The 27,080-nt window shown below is 42.1% G+C and overlaps 1 protein-coding gene across 1 annotated transcript in view; it reads right to left on the minus strand.

Moving 5' to 3' along the window:
- Nucleotides 1-1,568: 1,568 nt before the first annotated feature.
- The window catches only part of RAD51B (RAD51 paralog B), a 672,013-nt gene continuing 646,501 nt past the window's right edge, over nt 1,569-27,080 (minus strand). Inside the window, exons 10-11 of the mRNA XM_056134025.1 lie at nt 11,668-11,746; nt 1,569-1,995 (exon numbers count right to left, since the gene is read on the minus strand). Coding sequence (XP_055990000.1) covers nt 1,979-1,995; nt 11,668-11,746 — 96 coding nt within the window. The 3' untranslated portion in view covers nt 1,569-1,978. The remainder of the gene's footprint in view (nt 1,996-11,667; nt 11,747-27,080) is intronic.

Raw genomic sequence — 27,080 nt, forward strand, 5'->3', positions numbered from 1 at the left:
GAGATGGAATTTTTCTTGCTCATTCCTCCTCTGTAAAGAAGAAATGCTGAGTCTTATCTGGTAAGACAGTCCAGAGATTCAGATAATATTATGCATGCAAAGTGTGCGTCAGTCACATGGTCACAGTGAACACTGGCAATACCCAAAGGATCCTGTCATTTTAGTATTTCTTGGGCCAAAAAAGTAGTCTAAAGAAGAAAGCCATCTAGTCTTTGACTCTGGATCAGGAGGTATTCTCTGGTACCTTTTCTGGGCAATTTTGAATACCCCATTTTAATACGTAAGTTGTTTTGCTTTTCTTTCATACTGAACAGTGAAAGTAAAGAGAAACTGAAAAGTGGCAGAGAAAACATCTTTCCTAATTTCTCACAGCCTCTTGATGTTTGAAATTAGCCAATTCATGTAATAGGAGTTCTAAGGAAATGTACATTTAATCAGCTGCAAAAACTCACCTTGTTTTTCACAAATGTTCTATGGAAGACCACAAGTTCTCAAAATACTCCTCACGCAGAGGGAGACTGATGACCACAGTCTGATAAGCCAGCTGCCTGGTCCAGGTTGAGCCGACTGCCTCTCGCCTTCCAATGCCCAGAGCGCTGTTTGCTCTCCAGGAATGTCGACCCTGATTCACTCCAGCTGAATAAAATGTTCCTTCTTTTGCCCTCACAGCATGTGGCTTGGACATGCATCTATCAGATCACTTTACTATATTCTGTTTCATATTATAGTTAGTGGCATAGGAGACTTTTTCTTTCTTATAATGCTGTTCTCGAGGAGCAGACACGTAGTTGTGGTTTCCAAGCGTCATCTTAGCTTGGTAGGTGCTCGGCAGACACTCAGTTGTTGAAGAACTTGGCCGTTCAGCCAAATCCTCACCAATCTTTCACGATTCTGTGCACAGCCCTCTGGTGGCTACGGATAGAAGGCAAGAGGTTGGCTAAGATGATTCTAGCATCCCAGGAGCAGGGACAAAATGAGTCTATAAAGGACAGTTTGGGGTTTGCCAATGCCCAGGGCTGGGGGACTGACAGCAAGGCTGTGAAGCAGCAGAACCCCCAGCCAGGTCTTGCACTAAATCGGGCCCTGAAACTTTGGCTGGGAGCTTGATGGCAGGAGGAGGGGGGAGAGACTGTGTTTCTGCTGGAAATGACTGAATTATCCTATGGGTCACCAATTGATTTATTTGCTAATTGACTGGTCTAGCTTTGGATTTTAAAGCTAAAGAAATCATTCCATCCTTTATTGAAATACTGCATGAATCTCACTCTTTGTTCTAGGGAGTTAGACACAATAAACCAGTGAAACTTGAATTTACACAACAATAGTTGTGCCACTAATGACCTTCCAAATGCCACTAATACCCTCCATGTTCTGCTTCTCAGTTGGATCCAAAGCTGTCAGTGCATTCCGAGACCACCGGCCTCCCTCTGACACTGGAACAGCCCCTTGCCCCCCAGTCCCGTGCCCACGCCTGCCCCTAGGTGCCCCCATCTCTCCCCGAATTCACTTCTGAATCACTCTTTGGAGACCTCCAATTCCTTTACACCTATTCTTTTTATTTGGTGGACAATACTTTATTCGACAATATTCCTTCCTATAATTACAAATCCTGTTAGTCATCCTCCTCCTCTCCCCAGGGGGATTGTGGGCTTTAATTAATTAATGTGGTTAAACCGCTTTGAGGTGCCTAGTTGAAAGGTGCTATATAAGTGCAAATTATTATTATTATGGCTGTTGACATCCACGGCTGCAAAGCCTTCAGCCCCATGCATCTTGAGACTCGAACAAAGGTTTCTTCGTCTTCACTGTCCCTGCCCAGTGGCTCAGTGGTACAGGGGCAAATCTGTTACCATCTCAACAGCAATCAACTAATTAATCCCCATTATGCTGGCTTCCGTTTCCTTCTTCCAAGCAGCAAGGTCCTGTTTCATTTCACAAATCACGTCTCCGTCAGCTTTAGACAAAGGTCATAGTGTCCCTATGGCCTCTGTTGGCCTAAAGGAAAAAAAAATGAGAGGAAGAGGGAAAAAAATTAGAAAAAAACCCGAAAACATAAAATCTTATTGTCATAAAATGCATTAACTTCTCACAAAGCTCCCCCTTCCCATGGCAGTTCTCTTACATACATACCAAGTATTCAAAGACTGGTAAACCAGAGACACTCCAAAACAGTGCAGTCTAGCAACCCTGGATGGCCAGCCCATAACTATAGACAAAAGGGGAGTGTTTCAGGGCTGGGTAGTAAGAGGTCACCCAGAGAGAGAATGGGGGGGGGTCCCTTCTTCGGCTTCCTTCTCTACCCCTAAGGTTTCTCCTGAGAAAGCCAGCTGTCGTCTGTAGCCAGGAAGCATTCACAAAGGCAGGGAAGCATGATTTAGATGTTTTGTGCTACACCTAGCACAGCCCGGCCCATAACAAATGCCAGCACTTCCACTAGGATGGCCGCCATTGAAAGCAGCCCTGTAGGGGAGACGTGGCCTCTCGAAGGGACGCTGCTGACCAAAATGCTCCTTACAAGGTTGTGCCTCAGACCCTTTGTTAGTGTGGCCGTGGGCGAGCCTCAGGGGGTCATGTCTTCATCTGCGTCCATTTATCCTCCCTATTGAAGGGCTCCTTCAGGACATTGGTCAGTCTCTGTGGGAAGTGATTTGGAGAGCAACAAAAGAACTTGGGCTCTTTGGGGAGGGGGCCTTCAGAATTCAGTAAACATCTGGACACGGAAGGCCAGGTTCTCAAGCAGTCTAGCTGGGAAGATGTCAAAAGAGAGAAAGAGCTGTGCACGCAAGGCAAGCTCTGAGTTCTGTGGTGACATTTGTTGTAGAAAAACACAGACTCCCGAGTAGGTAGATAGGAAGATTTTTCAAAAGCTTCCCCATTTGTCTGCCTTTGTGAGTGCGGCACACTGTCAGTTCTCAGGGTCTGTGTGAGAAAACAGAAATTGTGCGAGATTAGGAGATTAGGGAGCTGCATGTGAAGGATGTTCCAATTGTGCATGTCCATGAATAACCTCAGGTTGGTTGCATAAGCCTGTCCTGGGACTTGATGGTTAGTGAATGCTTCTGAAACTTTCAAGGTTTGTCCAGCACTTTTTGGTCCAGGTAACTGGCTAGATTTTCATCAAGAGCACCTACTCATTGACAAAAGAACGGACGTACCAAGGCCTAGTGATTTATACTGAATCCCATGTTGAAATTCAGAATCTGAACTCATGACTCTCAACATACTCTTCATTGTTGCATCAATCCATTCAGAATCCGTTAGTCAGCATGAGTCACATGGCACTACTCAGCATTTCCCTGTGGACCCAAATCTGTTCTCAAACAAAAAAAGAAACTGGCCTCTGTCAAGAGATAGTGAAATGCCATTTCCTCCGTGCTCAGCAACAGATGCCCGGCTCAAGTCCTGCAGGTCCAGTGGATTCTGAGGAATCATTCTGCATCTTCCTCTCTGGAATGAATCTCTCCCTCTTCTCTGTTCTTCCCTACTCCACCACTTGAACCTTGATACTATATCTTACAGTTTACCTTTGGTTAAACTTATTTTGAAGTAACTCGATTTTAAGCTACAAACTGAAAGGAACCATTATCCCTCCACCAACTCATACCCCCTGAGCGTTGTGGATTTCTCACAATGGACGTGCAACGGACACCTTGTAAACCAAACTCACTGGGACGAAGTTGGTCATATTCCAGAGAGAACACAATATTGTTTTAGAAGAGGTTTTCAAAGAAAATCAACAACTAAACTGATTTAACATATTCTTAAAATGAATATGACTTGGACATTTTCACAAACTCAAATTGTTTCCCTGGCAAAATTAGCCAAATGGATTCCTAAAAGAGTATGGATCTACTCCCAAATTCAGAATAAAATCTTCCCTATCACGTTCTTTAATGGACATCTGCTCATATATTTTAAAACGTGGAGTTAGTGAAAAAATCTTGGAAAAAAAAGTATTCAGTCTATGACTTTGGATAAAATTTATATTCTGTCCCATGCTACAGCACTTGAAATGTATGGTTAAGTATCTTGCTTGTCTAATCATAATATCAGAACACTTACTAAAACTGCTTGAGAGAAAATTTGTTTTCAGTGAAGGTCCAAGATTTCAGCCTGCTTATTCTTGGAGAAATGTGATATCTTTCTCCTTTGCTCTAAACTCTTTATCATCGAGGGCCTTATAGTATTAACAGTATTTTAAACACACTACTTTTCTTGCATTTCAAGTAACTCTTTTTGCAAGGAGCTGTGCAATTCCAGTTGTGGTCTGCTTTCTACTCTCTGCGACTGGGCTCCTCTGAAGATGTTTCCTCAAATGTATTTGTCTCATCCACTTTCACAGTAATTACTTTGAGAAATTTCACTGGGTACATGACTACACAGATTATAATGACATTTTTCCAAGCTGTCTTTCATGCATCAATAGATTGTCAAATCTAATATATGCATAAATAAGTATGCAAGTTCTGATCAATATTCTTTAGGGATATTTTCTCCCACCACCATTCTCTATTCCCCCACGGATCCTACCACAAGCTACTTTGGACCATGACAACTAGGACAATGTCCTTAGCATCAAGATAAGATACTGGATAAACCCAGGGGATAAAGTTGCTACACTAGCTCTGGTAGCATTTGTCTGTGATGTGATGTGTAAAGGTAGTATGCCTCTATCTTCTGTGTCACTGTTCATAAGGTGTGATTCTATGCAATCAGAGTTATAACATAATTACAATTACAAAGTTTCTCAGGGATTTGCTCTATTACTGTGACTGGTGCATATTAGTTTAGAATTTCAAGACTCAGGGTGGGGCATTACCATGAAAACTCATGGAGCCTCAGATATAAATTGTCACATGGCTATCATGGACAATAGAAGAAGAAAGACACAAATACATTTATGATTTTGTGAATACTTATTTTACTCAGCCCAAGCTGAGTACTTGAAAGGGTAGCACTGTAGAACTGTCCTCCCATTGTTCATCGATTTGCATGAGTGGGCACCAGTGATGTCTCCATTGTGAGACTTGTTACTGTTCTTGGCATATTGAGTACTCCATGGGGAGCTTGCCAGGCTCTGCTGTGTGGACGGGATACTCTCAGTAGCTTGCCAGGCTCTCCAAGAAAGGCAGAGGAATTGAACCCGGGTCGGCCGTGTGCAAGGCAAATGCCCTACCCGCTGTGCTATCACTCCAGTTACTTGAAAGGGTAATACACTCAAATTTGAGGCTGTGAACAGCATACTGGCATTCTGAAACTTAGGGTTCTGAAAATATGGATGATGAGCAAAATGAAAATCTCTATTTCTCATAAGTATGTATAGTTAATTCTAAAAGGAGTAAAGAAGCTTTAATCAATCATCTAAGTATAAACATGGATGCTGTGTTGATGACCCCAACAGAGACTATAAAGAGTTTATATCTGAAAACAGAGATGAAAGAAGTATCCATAAAGAATAAATAAAAGGATCACCCAAGGAAGCATGAAAATACACATAACTATACATGGCTGCACTGGAAATGTTCCACTACCTATAGAAAAAGTGGGTGCAGCAGTGAGGTTCTTATTTTTTTTGGGGGGGGGGTCAGCACCCTTGTTGATGCTCAGGGATTGTTCATGGCTCTGCACTCAAGAATTACTCCTAGTGGTAATCTCGGGACCATATGGGATGCCAGAGACTGAACCTGGGTTGGCTGTGTGCAAGGCAAGTGCCCTACCTGCTGTACTATCGCTCTGACCTTGGTAAAGTTCTTTAGAGAGTAATTTTGTAATATACAGCAAAGACAAAATGTGCATACCTTTTGACCTCTCATTGGTTGTTTGATCTACACTCAAAAATATTCACACCTCATACCAAAAGACACGTGCAATTCACTTATGGATCCATTAAGTTAACAAATCACTTGAACTTTAATTGGGGAATGGATAATATGTGGCATATTCATGCAATGGACATGGAAACCTCAATTAGAGCAAAAGAATATGATATTTGTCTATCAATAAAAATAGGTTGCAAAAACAAAACACCAAGTGACAGAAGCAAGTTGTGTAATGAAGTGAACAATAAACCATTTAACAAACTTGACATGCATGCAAAACAAATCATTACATTTGGACTCTTATATTTTACAAGTGGTTTTGAGAATGGAGCTAGGGTAGGTAGGGGAGAGAGGGAATCTTGCAGGGCTCTTCTGCTTCTGTGTGCGAGTATGACACGGGTGGGAAGGTCTAGAGAAAGGTACAAAAGAGTTCTGGACTTTGTTAAATTTTCTTCCTGTAATTTAAAAAAAATCTAAGGCAAATGTGACACAATTTAAGTATTTGTTAATTTTGGATATTGGATCAGTGGGATTTCTTTGCTTATTTTCTGTACTGGTTTTTTTCTTTTATTAAAGACTCCCTCCCCCCCCCCCCCACCGTCATAGTGAAAATAAAATTTCTCTTTGAGTCAAACACCCAGAGTAAAGGAAATAAACAAAGCCAAAGACCAGTGTGGGAAGTTGCTATGAAGGCAGGGAATGAGGTAAATGTTAAAACAGAGATCTGGGCAGATGGGAATTCTTCTTCTCACATTCACTGCAAAGGCAACCCAATGGCAGGAGGAAGCCACAAAGGGCAGCATGTTGATCTAGAGGCACTTGCTGAGGCCACTGTGGCACCAAGGGGCTGAGGGACCATGCAGCAGGCCTGGGGATCCTCCCCTTCGTGACCCCCCGAGGGAGGATTTAGTGTGCTCTGCTCCACTGAATCCCAGTGCTGTCTGCCCAGGTTCCCATAAGAATGCCCAGCTGGGTCAGGTGTGTGTGGTATTTACCATGCAGGCATCTCCATACCTGGATGGAAGATCTTAGACTGAGAATCTTTTGGGTCACTGTGAGTCCACAGGCAGAAAACATTTAGATGGGTTACTGATTCAGACAGAAATCTGATGAACCCAGATGGTGGAATTTGGAGGCATAAGAATTTTCAATAAGTCATCCATTCAGTTCAATGACTAAGTAAATGGGATGAAAGTCCCTGAGCCAAATCTGTGAGGAGAAACAGATCTGTGTTGTTCCAAAAGGGCTTCGGAGGGTGACCCAATGACCAGTCCTGATTTTATAAGAAAGGTGAGTTACCTAACCTGGAGTTCCCACACTATCATTACTTCTTCATTTCTGTCATTTTCTAAGTCCCTATACAAGTTTGCTGGAGAAAGAGGAAACTCTCATTTCCAATTTCTATTTGAGGGTGTTCTGGTCACTCCTGAGGTACCCTAGCCCCTTCCCAAGATTTATCCTGCTTATTATATCCTAGAAAGAAGGGCAATTCCACAAAATCATGAAAAAGATTGGGTTCAACTGAGCAACTAAACCCTTATCTTCTACTCAAAACAGCCTGGCATGTTTTTCAAATGCTCTTAGAAGGGAAAAAAGGAGTTGGGCAAAGAGAGAGTGAGCGAAGAAAACCCCTGATCAATTCTCTTCCTGCTCTCCGGCCAGCCCCTACGTTAGGATCTGCTTCCTTCTCAAGCCCACAGATCTGCAGAGTCAGGAGCCCCCTCTCCTCAGCCCCCGTGGGGAGCCAGACCTCTTGCAGCAACACCAGCTTTGTTCAAGGACAGATTTTTAATCCTCACCTAGACCAGAGACCTTTGGGCCCCAGAAGTGCTCATATTTAGGGCTTATTGAGACATTGACTAGAGCAGATGAGGTTCAACTTGGAATTCACAGGGAACTCTCCATTCCCTTCTGGTGAATCAGAATGAGTTGAACTTCTACTCTACTACCCAGGGGACACTGGGGCTGGGCATTCATGGTCCATTATTGGGACCCAAGGGAAAAATCGAGGAATGGAATCCTGCCCACCCCCTTCACCTTTTCCTCTCAGTTGCTCAGAGGAGCTGAATTCTCCCTCTGCCCGAGACCATCCCCCTCCCCTGCCCTCCGTTCCTCCCTCCCCCCCCCCCCCCCCCGCAAAACACACACACACACACACACAGACACCTGAGCTCAAGCTCTTACAGGTGGGTGACTGAGAGACCGTTCTCCAAGTCTCTCAGGGTCTTGGGGGGCAATCTTAAGAAGCCAGGATTCCCTTAGAGGTGACTGGTATGTGACAAAGACAAGGCATATGGTAATGGACAGGGCTCTAGCCTCTTGAAGATGGTGGGGGGGTGGGTGGGAGGGGGGAAGGCAGACAGTTCTTTCTTCGACACCCCCCTCCCCAAAGGAGAACAGTTCCGCTCTCTATTTTATGACAACAATAGCATGGACCAGCTCCTTCAAGTGTTTCACAAAGCAGCCTGAGAAATCTCTCACCAAGCCCCTGAGTCTTTCCAGCCTGCCGGTTCATTGTCCCTCCTGGGCCAGGGAACAAAGGGGTGGGGAGGCTAGAAGGCCCCCAGTTGCTGGCTGTTCTCAGTGTCCTAATCCTTTCAAACCTGTGAGAGGAATGGCCTGCCGAGCTGGTAAATAGAGTTTCTCCTGCACCTTTTATTCAGCCCCTCTGCTTATGCACTCTGGAGCTCTTCAGGTATTACAAATCCTCCGGGTTAGGGACAAGCTGGCCTGTAGGGATCTTGGGGGGGGTTTCTAAGAGGATAAAAGCCCTGGGGGGTTCATTCCCACATTCACTGAGCGCACCCCTCCCCCATGGGCAGCCCCTCTGGGGAGTTCTTTCCCACCACTCCATACTCTAGGCTCCGTGGCAAAAACTCTGTGTCCAGCCCCAAGTGGTTTCTGGAAGCTTCTCTTCTAGCTGACACACAGGCACTGAACCCCCTCTTCCCAGCCCACCCCCTCAGTCTCTGTGTCCCCTGAGCCATGGACTGTATTTCCCTCCTGGAGCTCCAGCTAGCCACCTCCATACTGCCTTGGGGCTCTCATGCCAGAGCAACTCCTTGTACAAGGAAAGCTTCTTAGCTTTGATTGCTGGAACATTCCCAAGGTTACCCCCCAGGGATCAAAGGTTTCTTTGCTAGATGCCTGGAGAATTGTGCAGGTGTTTTTTAGCTCAGTCATCTGGTAAGAGTGGGGGTGGAGGGGGAAGGAAGCTTTTTTGTTCTAGTGTGTCGAGTTCTCGGGTCCAACACTACGGGCTACGTGAAGGTTGAGAACACCGTCTCCTAGGAGAATGATAGAAAGCTGATGCGGGAAGATCTCTAGGGAACAACCAGGACAAAGGCTATACTCCAATACTCCAAGTCAGAATATCATTTCAGCCTGCATGCGGTCTCCACATAAAACTCATCATGCACGTATGTGTCCACACAGAGCCACACATAAATCCTTAAAACAATATATGTGAGAAATAATCTGAGATTTTCTACTGTTCTCTACATTATTATTATTATTATTATTTTGTACAAATGTTGATTGAGATCCTTTTGGTTTAATGCCATGGTTTAATGCCATGGTCCAACAAAGGGCTACCATGCTGGGTGCAATGTCCTGTGGCAAGGTCAACACTTTCGGGCTCAAGTACATGAAATGAGGGTACCAGAGAGTTCCCCAAGATCACACTAGAGCTACAAATGAAATCTAAAGCATCCCCCAATAAAGGAGGGAGCCTTATTTTTCTGAGGAGCAGAGATCTACGTTTGGTTCCCCCAAAGTCTGTAGGCATGTAGCTAGAGCAGAGAGTATTCAGACTCTGTGTTCTATGTCATTAACAGGACTGGAGGGTTCTGCTGTTTCTAGAAAATCTCTGAGAGGGAGGAGCAGCTGGTGGGGAGGGAGGGTGGCATAAAGGGAGAAGGGAGAAAACAGCTTTGAAAGCAGCAGGTGAAGCACTGCAGTCCCCTAGATATTGGTGTATGAGTATATGCGTGAGTTAATTTCTTGAATTTTTCTCTTTTGGACACACAGTTCAGGTCAGCTTCCTTTCACAATCAACTTTTTTGGCCTATTTTTCAACTTTTTCTAATGGTTCTTTCTTCACATTTTTTTAAACCTTTTCCCATTCATTATATTTCCTGTTACTGCTTTTCTCAAAACAACTTCCTTTTTCCTATCAAAATCAGGATCTTAGCAATAAGAATAAACGTCAGAGAGGCAACTCTATGAATCCTGTTCCCACAAATATTATTCAAAAAGCTGATCAAATTAGATCTGGCTTTAAAATTCCTTTTACCAAATTTCCCAGTGATCAAAACACAGGCATTATGTCAAGTTTCTCAATGCAAGCCAGCAGGGCAGAACCAACTCTTTGCCCCCTGCAATTGTCTTAAAATCTTTCACTGAATTTCTTACAATCTTCATCTATATTAGCTATTTACTAGACTTCTAATCTTTTAAGAAAGCTTCTAAAAATGAAGAGCCAAAAGCCACACTGTGCACTGGGTAAATAAAAGTCTAGCTTTCTGATTGCTTACTACTTATACACTCTTAGAGAGTCTGTAACAAAGGGCCCTGCTGTTTGCTTTGCTTAATCTGGTCTTCAAATCTCTGCTTCTTTGTCAGAAAACAATATTTGCAATTGTAAAAAAAATATTTACCAAGGAACTTGGATAGCATAAGTCAAAGGCTAAGAGCCAAGGGTCAGTAGTTCATACCCCAAATTTCCCTGGACCCAAGTTCCTGCTGGGGAGCTCAGCCACACCAAACAAACAGGCAGTTTTCTGGGTCCATGAAGAGACAGACATTTAAGAAGGAACAGCGAAGAGAAGGCTGTAGCCTACAACCTAGTCAGGTGCATGAGCTCTCCAGCTGGCTTCCCAGAATTCCTGTGAGGTCCGCACAGTACAAACCAATGGGAGTGTCCGTGGACACTTTGGAGAGATGTGGCCTGTTTCACCAACCCAGGGGAAACACTCCATTTACAGAGTCCTCCGGGGCAGATGCCCACTGCACACACAGAAACGACAGCTACAGTTCCTCTGTAGCTCAGATGTTTCCTGGGCATCTCTGAGGCGGGGCTTCCTGCCTGATTGTTGATCCAAGTCCTACTGGGGTGGGATCCCTTCTTAATGCATAAGCAGTTTTGGACATCTGAGCCTATGGGCTACTTTCAAGGGTGTTGGAATTTACCTTCACTGAGTCCATTCTTTCATGGACCAACCTGCCTTTGGACATCTTTCCTAAGTGGCAGAGTCTAGCTTCTGGGTTTCCCTAGACTGCCACCTTCAGACACTCTAACTGGGGCTCCTTACCTTAAAGTCTCAAGCGTAGGTCACAGGTGTGGGACAGGAAGACCTGGTCCCCAGTTAGGGTGTGAGCACTAGTAAAGGAGTAACCAGAAGGAAGTTAAGGAGGTGGACTCCATACCAAGTGCCCCACAGGGTGTGGCTTTGTGGGTTGTCCAGTCTGTTAGGTGGGGGATACTCTGAGAATGGCAGCTTCTCCCTAAAGGGATCAGAGACCTATCACTTGTGTCCTCACTCCAGGAATCTGGAAGACGGGGGCAATGGTCATTCCTAGCTTGCTAGGCTTGACCCTCAATCTTTGTGGTCTCATTTTGTTAGGCAATTCTGTAATTCTCCTTTAGTCCCACCTACCTTATGTCAAATTTGTGCCACTCTGGCCAGTCTCTTTGATTCCTTCAGTGGAAAATGTCAATGGCCATTTTATCTCAACCTTTGATTTTATCCTGGGGTAACTTCTATCAGAAGTATGACTATCATTATCACCACATTGCAAAGCACTGAGCATATTAGCATAAAGAAGTGGCTTAATCCAAAGATCTTACCTTGAAGAACCAGGCCTTCTTCCTTGATGGTGTAGACAAATGAGGTGAAGGGGGCCAGAGGAGACTTGGCAATGAGAATCTGCACAGAGAACATAATTCCAGGAGTCAGTCACTCACAGGAAATAGCAGAGCAGATACTCTATTCACCCCCATCCTAACTTTAAGACAAAGAGGTAATAGCTTAGTACACCTTGTGTTTATTTAATTTTTACTTCTTTCAGAACCAAATCAGAGTTATTTCTTCAAAATGATTGTTTTGGAATACTTACATTTATTTTCTGTTACTGAATGTCACATTCTTTCTTTCTTTCTTTTTTGGAAGATGGGAACACCCAGCTGTGCTCAAGATTTAAGATTTTTCCCCCTGGCTCTGCACTCAGGGATCACTCTTAGAGGGTCTCCTCAGAAAGCTATATGGGGTGCCACAGATGGAACCAAGTTTGGCTTGCTGCAGGGCAAACATCCTACCCATTGTACTATGGCTCCAGCCTTAAATTCTTAAATCAGTTCTTCTAAAAATGCTTCATAATTCTGACACATGCTGAAATAGCTACTTTACTAGGACAACTCTCAGCTGACTCTCTAACTCTATTCAGAAATTTAAATATTTTACTAAAAAAACCCCTCCTGGGCTGGAGAGATAACACAGCGGGTAGGGCGTTTGCCTTGCACGCAGCTGACCCGGGTTCGAGTCCCAACATCCCATATGGTACCCTGAGCACCGCCAGGAGTAACTCCTGAGTGCAGAGCCAGGACTAACACCTGTGCATCGCCGGGTGTGACCCCAAAAAAGCAAAAACTAAAACTAAAACAAACAAAAAAACTCCTAAGAAATCCATAAAAGATTAACATTTACCATAATTGCAAACAATCAGAGTAATTTGCTAAAGGCAAAGCAACAAGGAAGTTGCTATGTTGGCACCGACTTTTCCCCAGTCTGCGTGCCCACCTTGACTATGTGACTCCATTTCTTCTCACAAAGGTGAGCCATTATTTTTCATGGCCCTTGGCTGACAGGTTGGGTCAGTTCTCAGCCCAGGCCTCCAAAAGCCTCCCATGTCTCCACTTGCTCTCTGATACTCCTTTCTCTGAGAAAAAAGTAAAGCCAGGACAATTTGTTATCTGTGGAAGGATTAATGACAAGGAGTAGAGTTGGTGACTAAGCAGCTGACCTCCTGTGAGCACCACACACAATATTATTAAATGCTTATTACTGATAAATAGAATATATTATTGTTAAATGCTTATTACTTGCTATAAAATCTTTAGGGATTCTGATGTATTGTCACTAAAGCATTATTTCAGCAAGAGTTGACCAATATAAGAGAACCTTCTTTCCCCACAAAATATCCAAGGTATTTTGAGCAATGCCATTTCCTTAAGAAGATACATACTTTAAAAGGTTTGGTCGTTGTTTCATTTAAAAAGTATCATTAATTCACATCACTCTCCAAAGGGCTCAAAAGCACCAGTAAGCATTGTGTTTTATAGAATTTCTCCTGAAGGAAGATGAATATTTTTACAGTATATTGTTTTTTAAACTAATGTTCTATAAGCTAACATCATCAGAAATGGTGACAGTGTGGCATGTAGGTGTTTCGGGAGGCATGGGATAAAGAGATAACTTCACATAATCAAAAGGCTTACATTTACAAATATTTACAAACTCTCAACTATGAGAAATAGTGCTTTCATGTTGTCAAAAGATCGGAGGTTTTATCCATGAGTGAAGACATTTATACTAATCAGCCAGCTGCTGATGGCTGGGCCTGCCATTTTCTCTTTAGAACCATATTTCAACATTTCTCTCACTCTTTTGCAACTAGATATGGCCCTGTGACAAAGATTTGTATGACAGAATATGAACTCAAGTGACAGGCAGAACTTCCAGATGATGTTTTCCTAAGAAAATCATGTATTTCTCACTTCCCTTTCCCCACCTCCCAATGGCAGGAGCCAGCCTCAACCTCATGGATTCTGGTGCGGGGGGGGGGGGGGGGGGGGATGGAGAGCAGGAAGGAGGGTAAGGTGGGCAGGGACAAATCAAGTTCGGAAATGAAAGCTAGATCACCTTATAAAAGGATCCATGCACCCCATGTAGGGTCATCTGACTACCTCAGGACAGAAACACTTGTTTGAAGCACCGTATTTTGAACATTTTAGTCCACATGATGGAGTTGCCTGAATTCTAAATATACCCTTGGCTCTGGATAAGCTAACCTTAATGAACTTCAATTTCCTCACATGTAAAGTAAGTATAACTACACCCACCAAATGATACTGTTGGGAGGACTAAATTAAAGGTAGAAAATGCCTGTCATTGTGTCAAATCAACAAGCACATTTCACTGCATGTTTCCCAAAGACCCCTTAACAGGCTCATCAAAGATCAGTATGTTTTGCTTTTACAGCTGCTATAATGCTATCTAGACAAACTTGGTCATCATTCTCAGAGCTAACAAGGGGATGCTTAGATGGAACACTGAGATCTGCTCATCAAAAATCTCTTACCTGTTCAAACAGCTCCTTTTCTCCTTTTCTGGCTGAGATGCTCGGGGATGGTAGAACAAGAAGTTTATGGATAGTACCCCCCCACCCCCCACTTCCCCAGCAGGGGAATGGCAAGCTCAAAGAGGGCAGTGCTGCTCAAACCTTAATATCAGTATGAATCATCTGTAGGTCCTGTGCACTACAGATTGGGACCTAGTAGGTTTTGGGTGGGGCTCAGATTTTGCACTCTAACAAGCTCCCAGGATATGCTACAGCCCACAGATCAAATTTTGAATAGCTGGACTCTATGAAATTAGCCTGACTGAAGAGTCTAAAATGAACACGCAAGAGCTTAGCAGAGTTCTGGAGCCTGTAAGGAGGCTGTGATAATTCAGGAGAAAGATGATCCCTAAACCATAGTAGTATCAGAAAAAATGGGAAAAAAGAAAACACACAGACTAAATAGAAACTCTTAACCTGAAAAGGCAATAAAAATAAAAATCCAATGGGCTGGAGCTGATAGCACAGTGGGTAGGGCGTTTGCCATGCATGCAGCCAACCTGGGTTTGATTTGCAGCATCCCATATGGTCCCCTGGGCACCGCCAGGAGTAATTTCTGAATGCAGAGCCAGGAGTAACCTCTGTGCATCGCCGGGTGTGACCCAAAAAGAAAAAAAAAACAAAAAGTCCCCCCAAACCCCACCATATTCCAAACCTCAGATCCTTATTGTCTACCTAAAGCAACTATATGTGACACCAAAAGCATGTAGGTAGCAATCTGTAAAGACTATATTTTTGAAAATTTCATTACCAATTATCTTACAGACCACAAACCTGAGCTCAAAGGCAGTAACCCTACTTCCCTCAGCTGATGTTCCTCTCCCAGGGAGCACCTGCCTATTCTCTGATCAAGCCTTGAGCCCTGGCAAGAAGGACCTCACCAAGAACAAAGCGTCTGAAACTGGCGCAGTGATCCCTAAATGGGGCTGTCTAATGTGAATGTAGAGGGCATAAACATTTTGAGAGAGAAAGAAAGAATAAAAGTGCCTGCCATAGAGGAAGGCTGAGGGTGAGGTGGGGGGTGTTGGAAGGGAAACTGGGGACAATGGTGTTGAGAAACATACACTCGTGGAGTGATGGGTGCTGGAACAATGTATGACTGAAACCTAATCATAAACAGCTTTGTGAGGGTCTATCTCACAGTGATTCAATAAAAAAATCTTAAAATTTTTTTTTTTTAGTTTTAAGGTGAATTTTTTTCAACACAGTAGGGGAAAAACAATGCTCAACATAATCAGAATGAAAGATTTGTCTATAAACATGAGCTAACATGGATGGTGGTGGTAGTTGGGGTCCTGAGACACTGGTGGAGGGAAGTGGGCACTCTGGTGGTGGGTGTGGTGCTAGAATAATGGATGCACAAAAAGTCTAATTAACAGTATTACAAATTCCAGTACCTCAACAATAATGGTTTAAAAATAATAAATTACAGAATGGTATATGGACACCCAAGAGTAGTTGAGATAAGTACCAGGAGGCCTGTTCCATAGCTTGGAAGTCGGCAGCACACGCTGGGGGAAAACGCAGCTCAGATAGAGAAGGGAACACCAAGTAAAGGGTGTTTGGAGGACTCGCTCGGGATGCCAGACGTGTGCTGAAAGTAGACTATAGACTGAACACGATGGCCACTCAATACCTTTATTGCAAACCATAACATCCTAAAGGAAAGAGAGAGCAAGAGGGAATGCCCTGTCATAGAGGTGGGGCAGGGTGGGGGGATGGAGGGAGTGGGAGGGCAACTGGATTCATTGGTGGTGGAAAATGGGCACTGGTGGAGGGATGGGTACTTGATCATTGTATAACTGAAACCCAAACACAAAAGTTTATAAGTCTACAACTGTACCTCATGGTGTCTCACTAATAAAAAAAATAAACAAAATAAACATAGACTAATTAGCAAAATAAAAAATAATAAATTAAATGAATTTATTTCTGAAATCTTGATAGTATATGTTTGATATGCATATATATAAATATATATTTGGAGTTCCAAAAAAACTTCTCAAGCAAAAAGGGGTTGCAAGTGGAAAAAATTAAGAAACTCTGACCTTGAGTGCCCTCACACCTGGAAGGAAATCTTGGGGTTTGGAGAGGTCACTGATTAATGTCCTGTCCTTCTCAAGTAGACTTAAAAATGGCTCATCAAAATGAAGATCCGTGAGTGGTTAGAAAAAGGAAGCGATCAGTTATGTCAGGTAAATCCCACTTCCTTTTCTTGGAGGGAACTTCCAGAGTGATAGATCAGAGGACTACCATGCACACAAAATATCTGTTTTCAGTAGAACATGTAAAAAACACTCAATATGTCTTCTAGATAAAATGAAGACAAGTTAGGTTGGATACTAATACCACTAAGCAGATTTTCAAGTGACCAATAGAAATCAATAGAAATCTGGTTAGGTATAGCAGCTTCTAGTTGAAGGTATTAGATTATAGCCTTAGTCTTGTCACATTTTATATTTTTATTGATCTGGACAAGGACTCTGATGTATCCAACCACATTCCTATAACAAATACTGGATTAATCAGGAAAAGAATGAAAAAAAATTGAGGAACTAAGGGAGTTTATATTTAATGAAGACAAAAAAATAACAATAAATAAAATGTATGGCATGTTAGATAATTATAAATGAGATGTGTTGAATTGGAGGAGGAGGAGGAGGATGTTACCTTTTCACTGAGACCATCTCTATTTTCTATTTAAAATTGACATCCTCCTGGTATGTCACTTGTATGGCTGGTATGACACTTGGCTTGCAAGTGGCCAATCCGTATTCGGATCCCCAGCACCATACATGATCTCCCAAGCCTCACCAGGAGTGATCCCCGAGCAGAGAGCCAGGAGTACACCTTGAGCACCACTGGGCATGGCCACAAAATAAGAAAAGAAAAAAAAAGTGACATTTGAACCTTGTGTATGATGCAACTAACCCATACTTGAGACACTGGGAATGGTAACAGGAGGCAAAAATTTTCAACTAAGAATATATTATAATAGAGAAGAGCAGAATCAAAACACACCTAAATTAATTTTGGGAGAACACTACAGGTACTTTTAGGATGCAAAAATATTGGAATGTATGTAAGGTTTTGCCTTTGACAAGACAGGGTCAACTATTGGTTACAAATCATGGAAGATGATAGTTAGAGTTCAGAAGATAGATTTGGAAGTTTGCTAACAACAAATTAATAAGAGTCAGTTGAGAGATATTGACAAAAATCTAATGTGGTTTCTGGATATATCAGTGGAGACACAGTATCTGGAACAAGGGCACAATGATTCTGCTCTTCTCTCTCAGCAAACCATTTATTGTATGCAATGTGTTTGGATTGGATGACAAATTCTAAAATGAACAAAATGAACAACTGGAGGAGAACCATGAAGTTGGTTAGATATCCAAAGACCACAAACACTTCACTTTTTTGTTTTGTTTTGCAGCCACACCTTATGATGCTCAGTGGTTACTCCTGGTCCTACTGAATTATTCCTGGCAATGCTCAGGGAACCATATGGAGTGCCAGGGATCAAACCCAGGTCAGCCACATGCAAGGCATGAGTCTTACCCACTGTACTATCTCTCTAGCCCCTGACCACAAACACTTCAATGCCAACACAATGTCACACTGGGGGTCTGTGATAGATGAAGGTGCTTGTTGTTTGTAATACTAGTTTCTTATCTGGAAATTCTGTCATGTTATGAACTAGAGAGAAGGAATGCAAAGGAACTTTCTAGCCCATAAATCTCAGAAAAACTGCTGCTTGCCATGTATATTTGTGAACACACAGAGAATTCTTCCCCCTTTTAGAACTGAAACAATACACTGAGTCCTTTTGCCTTTCAAACTAAATAATTTCTCTTCTAAAGTCAACAACCCCCTCTAGCAGGTTATTTAGACTGTTCTGCTTCAGATATGTCACCAGATCCTTAATCTGCTGTGTTCTAATCAAGTCAAATTCTATCTGACTTGAACAGTTGTCAATAGTCTCTGCCTGGCTACTCAATGAAAGTATTGGGTCTCAGTGCAATTTTCGCTTTTCAATTACAGAAATATTAGTCAAGCCTATGTGTGCTGTATGAAACTGGTATGTTCTGAGGGAAATAAGTGATTAGACAAGGATAAGTGCAGATACATAGAGCTCAGAAAGCCTCGGGTTCCATAAAGAAGGTGTGTGGCATGTGAGCTTGCTCTCCCAGTGGCCTCCTTGTTTTTTTCTTGAGTGCTCCTTTCAAATAAGACCAGCTTCACTTTATACTCTAATAGAAGCAGGGAGGTCTCCTACATCTATTCTTACAAGAAAAGTGGTCACTGACATTTTAAAATTCTTTGGAGGAACTACTTTGCACTAGTTGCTGGGTCCCAAATTCCACCGCCATCTGGAAGTCATTTCCATTATTTGTACCATTTACCTACCTATTCACACATTTCTTCATCCACAGATATTTACCAGTACTTTCCTTTGTGTGAGACACTGTTGGAGCAGCAGCGGGCAAGCAGCAGGGAACAAGACAAGATTGTTGCGTCATGAACCTGACGTTCTGATACGCTTTTAAACTGATATTCTACTATGGGATTTTCATTCTTCATTCATTCGATCCATCGCCTTTCACTGGCAAACTCTCTCTCTCTCTCTTTTTTCTCTGTGTGTGTGAGAATGTGTGTGTATGTGTGTGTGTGTGTGTGTGTGTGTGTGTGTGTGAGAGAGAGAGAGAGAGAGAGAGAGAGAGCCACATCTGGCAGTGCATGGGGTAGGGGTTGAGACAGGAAGGCCATTCCTGGCTCAGTACATCCGGTTATACTTGGAGTACCATGTGGTGCCAGGGATTGAATCCAGGGCTCCTGAATGCAAATGATATGCTCTAAAACTTTGAGTTATCTCTCCACTTCAAAAATATTTATTAGTATCTACTACTGAGCATCAGATATAGGCCTTGAAGATCCCATGTGCACTGTGTAAATGTTTAATTTTTAAAAGATGGCCATCTGGTTTTACTTTAGTTTATGAATTAAAATGCTGACTTCTCAATGTCATTGCAAAGATCAGGGGCATCATCTTTAATCGTACACTTTTCCCGTCTCTGTGTCCCATTCTAGTACCTTGATCTTTGTGAACTTCAAAATAATCGATGTTCTCTTTATCCTTATGCTGCCTCAGTGAGGGATTCTCCCAGTTTAGAAGTGGAAATACAGAGACCTGGCTACTCTAAATAAATGTGGAGAAATGGCATTTGGAATGCACTGGCCTCCCTTACAGATCCCCTTCTTTTATTTTCTTTTTACCTATGTTTTTGACTAGTCCGCTACTTCTCTTTATCTCTACAGACAGTTGATTAATACCTCTCAGTGTAAAACATTTTCCTGTTATAGTGCATTATTTTATGTTTTTTTATTTGGGGTGGGGGGACACACCCAGCAGTGTTCAGGGCTTACTCCTGGTTCTGTGCTCAGGGATAACCCCTGGAAAGGTTTGGGGAACCATCTGTGATACAGGGGATTGATCTGGGTTACCAAGTACAAGATAAACACCTACCTGCAGTAATATCTCTCCAGGCCCCTAGTGCATTATTTTACACCAAGATTCTGAAAGAACAGTAATGGGTTTGAAAAGGTGAAAAGGCCTACAGGCTTGCTGAGGGTGGGGGGGTTTGCCACAATGATATTGAAGATGATGATAATGATGATGATGAAAACAATGATAAGCAATAATGTTCCTTATAAGCCTGAGCTAACTCATTTATTATGCTAAAACCTAGATTCTAACACAGGTTATCTGATTTTTAGTTCATGTTTTTAACTAGCATGGTCGGCCCCAGTATATCACAAATAGATCAGTTCACTTCCCTGGAATGATACATAAAACAAGGACAATTTCTCTCTCTCTCTCTCTCTCTCTCTCTCTCTCTCTCTCTCTCTCTCTCTCTCTCTCTCTCTCTCTCTCTCTCTCTCTCCCCCCTGCACTGTGGTTACTGCACAATTCAAAACAAAGGGGATTGGGGGAAATTTTCCACATAGGTTACCTCAACTGTTCATGAGCTTCCAAATGGGCAGTCTTTTTCTTCTGCCCTTCATCTCTGAAGGTCCAAATGTTCCCTACTCTGAAACCCCATGCAAATGCTGCTTCTTCCAGGAAGCTGATGCTGATGGCTCCAGCCTGAGGTAATGTCTCTCCTGTCCCCTCACGCTTCATCAGTACTTCTCTACAGTACTGCTTGCTTTTTCCATGGTTGCACAGGGAATGGTACCTAGGTTTGCACTGCATATGAAGAACAGAGCCCAATACCAATACAGTGCTTTATCCAACAAATGAAGTTCAACTAAGAAAAGAACATCCGTGAAAAAATACACAAACTGGTGAATCTCAGAGCTCTGACTCACAGTCCTTTTGCGGATTTAGCTGGCACCCCTTTCCCAAAGTAGGGGACTTAGAAGAAACCATAGGAAAGAGCGGGCTGTCTGGTCAATTACTGCCAAGATTCTCAGCTTGGGCAGGGCCAAAGTCAAGTCTTTGGTTTCAACTTACTATAGCATCACATGTTTTTCCTGGCCTGATCCCACTTTCAAGAAGCTCAGAAAATGGAAAGGAGCCATGGAACCGAAAATGCTGGGCATGGGAACCTCAGGCCTCCTCCAGGACACTGACACCTTCTGGAGATAGTGTCAGTGTCCTCCTTTAATTTGGGGGAGTGGAGAGGCCACATACGGCAGTGCTCAGAGCTTACTCCTGACTCTGTGCTCAGCTATCACTCCTGGTGGGCTTGGGGGACCATATGGGGTGCTAGAGATAGTACCTGGGTTAACTGTGTGCAAGACAAATGCCCTACCTATTGTACTATCTCTCTGCCCCCCTGTGTCCTCCTGTGTACAGTTGTGACCCTCATTTGGAACAACCCAGTCTAGCTGTGTCTACGGAGTGCCAGAAAGGTCAGCATGGAAGAGGTAGTACAAAGATATCAGGAACTTTGAGTATAGGCTCTATATACCCAGTAATGTTCTGGGGACACTCCTGGCTCTGCACTCAGAAATTATTCCTGGTGGTACTCGGGAGACCATATGAGAAGCCAGGGATCATACCTGGGTCAGGTGCATGCAAGGCAAGCTCTTTACCCACTGTATTATCCCTCCAGCCTCCTAAGCAGAAGAATGTTTTTTCTATCCTTGCTATTTGCTACTGAACATAGGGTCTAAAGACAATGTAACAGAATCAGCCAGGAAAAATTAAGGTGAGAAGCAATTAAGGGGGACTTCTCAAAAATTTGACTGCATCCATCCTCAATTTTATGCCTAGCGAATTTTTTTTTGTCTCAGTCTTCCCGAAAACAAGAGAGACAATGTGGTCGTTGATGAACTCGCGGCTATGTCTTCACTGAATGCATCTACTACTTTCATCTGCTTGCAGGGGTCCTGCTGAGAAGCAAGAGCGGAAACCCACTGACTCTGAAATGTCCTTCAACAGGGACCCTATTCTCTTACGTCAACAAGATGCCTGCGCTAATAAAACCCATTGCTAAGCTAAACAAACCTTTCCTCTAGCTGTGCCAAGTGTCTGTGACAGAAATCCTTCATGCCAGAGATTTTCCTCCTTGTCCAAGACTTAGAAAAAGGTTGTTTTCTCAGCTGCTTTGAAGCCCAGGAAGACAGCCAGGGAGGCAAACAAGCCAGCCAGTCTTGCATCAGATAATTAAACGAGCTTTTGATAACCCCAAGTTTTCTATCCCTTCCCAGGTTGAGCTGAACTCACAAAGCCAAGGGACAGAAGGGCCGGAAGTGCTCCAGACAGGAAGATCTCCGTGGCTGGAAGGAGGCCACAGGATTGGGGGTCGTGAAATGTACCCAGTGATCCTCAAAGGAATTCCCTAGTCATTGTATTTCGAGAGTTGGAGAGAAAGGTGGCCGAGGTCCAGTTCCCAGTCCATATCTGGATCTTATGCTGATTAGAATCTGCTTCATCACTTGGAAAGTCACTCTCCATGGAATACTGAAGCCTAAGCCCCAAGAGCATTGCAATAATAGGAGAGGAGAGGAGAAAATGAGTTTAATGTCTTCTTATATATAAGGAAGTAAGATCTGTAGAAGCAATATAGTGCTGGAAAATGACAGGGTGGAAAAATGAACTGTATCTGGAACAGGCATGAACTTATTATGTATCTACATGTGGTCTACTTCACAACTTTTCCTGCAGAAACCGGGGACAGAAATTTAGCTGATCTGTGTTCCTAATGAAATATAATTTGAGCCTTGGGTGAATTCTCCTAGAAAGTTTGGCTCTTAGGTTAGAAAATTTTATTTCATCCTTGAGTATCATCACGTTCTTTCATAGCATCGTTCTGATGATTGGTTCTAAATGTTTACCTATACCACATTAATATATATATATATATATATATATATATAGAGAGAGAGAGAGAGAGAGAGAGAGCTGGCTCCTTAAAGTAAACATGAATTTCTTCAGATCGATAGGATATTAAGTTAGCAAATAAAGGCAAATTGTTATTTCAGGGCCAGAGTGACATTCTGAGTTTTTTCCTCCCCTCCCAGAATTATAAAAAATTCAAACGTACAGTGAAGCTGAAAGAATTTTATAGTGTATACAAACTTTTCAAATGGACATTAGATTAGCATTTTGTTATTAATTTTTCTATTAATCCACCAATCTCCTTATTCTTTTGTTGCTGCATTTCAAAATTATCTGCAAACACTGGTGTGCTTTACCCTAAAAATTTGAGCAGGCATATATCAACTATTATCTCACTAGAACTAAATTCAGAGGCAAATAAAACGTATTGTCAAGCAAAACAAAATTTATTATAACTATGCCAAGTATCTACAACAAAAACATTTTATACTGGTTCATTTATTTAAAAAACGATGTTGGGATCACAGAGATAGCTTAGAGATTAAGGTGCTTGCCTTTCACACTGCTGACCCTAGTTTGATCTGTGGCACTGGTTATGATTCCCTGAACACCACCAAGAGTGATCTCTGAGCACTGAGCTAGAAATATGCCATGAACACAGCTCGGTTTGACCCCAAGAAACAAAAAATAGAAATTAAAAAAATATATAATGCTTTCATTTTTCAGAAAACTTTACATGTGGTTTGAAAAGCACAGTGATTTTCTCCTATACTAAAATAAAAAAAGAGCACATATATTGTAATATAAAAATCTGTGTAGTCAAATAATATGATCCTTAATTTCTTCTAAGTAAATATCTGGCTTATTGAGTCATAATTTACACGCATAAAATCTTTTTCTAACATAAGCATTTATGCTATAAATTTTCCTGTAAGCACTACTTTAGCTATATACATAAACTTTAGTATGTTGTGTTTTTGTTCTCACTTCCTCAAAGTATTTTCTAATTTATCTTATGAATTATTCACTGATCTATTACTTATATCAGAGGGAATATGTGTTTAATTTGCATATAATTGACAATTCCTCACATATCTTTCTGATTATAACTTTTATTACATTGTGATTAGCATCTGCATTATTTTAACCACTTAAAATTTATCCAGCCTTTTTTTGTCTATTACTTCTATTTTTTAAGGCCAAATTTGGCAGTGTCCAGACTATTTGTGGCTCATGGGAGTTCTCAACAAATTTTGATGGAACTGATGTTTCAAAAAAAAAAGACACTCTTAGGGGCTGGAGAGATATAGTACAGCAGGTAATGTACTTGCCTTGTATACAGTAGGCATAGGTTTAAATCCCCGACTCATCTACAGTCCCCTAAGCACTGTGAGTATTGATCCCTGAGCACAGATCCAGGAGTAATCCTTGAACACCACCAAATAAGGGACCCCAAAAACAACCTCCTGAAGGCATTTCTTGTATGGCAAGTGTACTAGTGATAAATCCTCAGAGTTGTTTGAGAAATGTCTAAATTTCACTTTACCTTTTGAAGGACAGTTTTTCTGGATATAAAATTCTTTATTGATAGTCTTTTCCCTAGTCATTTGAAAATTTTATTCCACTGCTTTCCGGTCTGCTTCCTTTCTACTGAAAAGTCAGCTCATTAACTTTTTAAAGGATCCCTTATACAGGAGGTATTTTGGTGACTAATGGTTGAACAGCTTTTCCCTAAATATCTCGAACAAATAAGCCTTTGCTGAGGGTCTCTGTGCAGATGTTGGATCATACGTTTACCACTTTAGGCCACACCTGGCAGCACTTTGCTCTCTCTTAACCTTTAATTCATGTTTAATAGAGCCTTAGCATCAGTCAGCAAGCACTTTATAGCTTTATCATAGCCTTAACTTACTGCACAGAACATAAAGTTAATAAAAAGTAACAGCTCAGGGTCCTCCCAGATCTTTTCTCGTTATGAGCAAAGTTCTGGGCCATATGTTTAGCCTTCTAGATTACCTGTTATATGTGGAATCTTTAAAAGCTATTTATGGACATTGTCTCAATTTTTCCTTCTTAAGTTTAGGTTAGACTTTCGTTAGTCCTATCTGGCAGTGAGTCTTAGGCAGACATGATTGTGAGCAACTGCCACTGATTATTTTTAATAAGTTTTCTGTTGGTAGAGCTATTCACTCAGACCAAGCTCCGAGCCAGAACAAATAGCGACAAGTCCTTAAGATGAAACTTCAGGGGGCATGGTTAGCTTGGTGACAAGCAGCTGCCTTGCAGGTATAGTATGAGATCATAAGTTCAAACTCTGGCCCCATCCCATATGTCCTAAATATGATCTCAGTAGCACTTTGTCTTGGGATACCTGGATCTACAACAAACTGGGTGATCTCCAGAGTACTATGGCCATGTAGTCATGGTAGTATAGGAGCACTTCAACTGAAGTGCTTGCTGGTGACCCCCAGCAGGTACTATAACTCAAAAAGTAAAGGAGTTTCAGTGAGCAATTAATTAGATGGGCAAATGGTGCTCATTCTCTTGGAAGCAGTTCTTGGGGAGCTCTAAACCTGTTCTACCTCTCTACTGGCTGCCAGATTGCTGTCCTACAAAGCTAGAGTAGTTGTGGGATGTTTGCTTTCAGTTACTACAGAGCCAGGGAAGAAAGATTTAGATTAGGACAAGTCAGAATGCCACAAGCCTTAGTTATTACTGAAATTCACCTACTTTTCTTGTTTAAAAACAAACAAACAAACAAACAAACCAACCAACAAACCCTTTCTCAGACCACTATGAGTCTTAACTTAATTTCCATAATTCTAAAAAAAACAACAAAAAAGTTAATTTGGATAGCCTGTGTCAGTGTTCTTGATGCTTTTGTGGAGAAAGAGATTTTTGGAGTGACTTCCTCCATTATTTTGTAATTTAGTCTCCTCAGCCATATTTCAAATTTGTTGTTCTTACCTATTCAAATGTCATTGCTTTTTGCTATTTTACATGATTTAAGTCATGTACAAGATGATTGATTTCATCAATCAAAAGATTAATTTGTTCTTAATAAAATTTGTACCTCTCCACATTAAAAGGCCCTCCCGTTGATCGTCGATTTGCTCGAGCGGGCCCAGTAACGTCTCCATTGGAGACTTTGTTGTTACTGTGTCTGGCATATCGAATACTCTTGGTAGCTTGCCGGCATGACAAGTATGTTAGTCATCATGTTTCACATTTCCAGTTCCTTCTTGTCTTCTGGCTAATTTTAATTTGGTACATCCAATTCTTTCCATATAACCTTTAGCTCACTGAAAATATATGATTTATATATATGATTTATCTTAAGATTTCCCCCCTAAATCTTATATTTGCACTCATACTCTCGCTTTGGGAAAAGTAGTATTTTACAAGTTTGGTTACCCCTGGTTTTTAAGTCATGCTTACAGTTTAAGGTAAGGTAAAGGTAAAGGTAAAGGCCCTCCCGTTGATCATCGATTTGCTCGAGCGGGCCCAGTAACGTCTCCATTGGAGACTTTGTTGTTACTGTGTCTGGCATATCGAATACTCTCGGTAGCTTGCCGGGCTCTCCGAGAGGGGCGGAGGAATCAAAACTGCTTCACAACTAGCACAGCGGTAGGGCGTTTGCCTTACAAGTGGCCAACATGGCCAACCCGAGTTCGATTCCTCAGCTTACAGTTTAAAATATATTTAATTTTAGAAATATAATTAGAAGCTGTATTTAAAAATATTATTATTATTATTATTGTTACTGTTTTCCCATTGTTCATCGATTTGCTCAAGTGGGCACCAGTAACATTGTGAGACTTGTTACTGTGTTTGGCATATCGAGTACTTCACGGGTAGCTTGCCAGGCTCTCCTGTGTGGGTGAGATACTCTCGGTAGCTTGCTGGGCTCTCCGAAAGGGGTGGAGGAATCGAATTCGGGTCGGCCATGTTGGCTGCTTGCAAGGCAAACACCCTACCAGCTGTGCTATCGCTCCAGCCCTTATTACTATTATTATTATTTTGGTTAGGGGGTCACACTTGGTAGTCTCCAGGTTCACCCCTAGCTTTATGTTCCTTGCAAGGCTCAGGAACCATCTGTGGTGTTCAGATTGAACCTGGGTTGGCTGTGTTCAAGGTCCACTTTACTATTGCTCCAATCCCAGAATCAACTATATTTGTAAACTAAGGGGAACCACTGAAGAGGAATCAATATTAATACATGGAGATATCTTCTCACAGGTGGATTGATGATGCATTTACAGGAGCATTCTTTAGGACCCGGAGAGTAGCTCAAAGGCTGGAGTATGAACATTAAGGAGTCTGGGTTTGATCCTGAACATTTAGTGGTCCCATAGCACCAGCTGGGAGTAGCCCCTAAGTACTGACTGGGATAGCTCCAAAAAATGAACAGGATAATAAAAAAAGAATTCTCCAAAAATCTTGTCAGGTTCCTATATTCTAGTAACAGGAGCAGAAAAAGGGATATTATAAGTACAATATGGCAGGCAAGT

The sequence above is a fragment of the Sorex fumeus genome, unplaced genomic scaffold, assembly GCF_029834395.1.
Source record: "Sorex fumeus unplaced genomic scaffold, SorFum_2.1 ptg000098l, whole genome shotgun sequence".
Classification (NCBI taxonomy): domain Eukaryota; kingdom Metazoa; phylum Chordata; class Mammalia; order Eulipotyphla; family Soricidae; genus Sorex; species Sorex fumeus.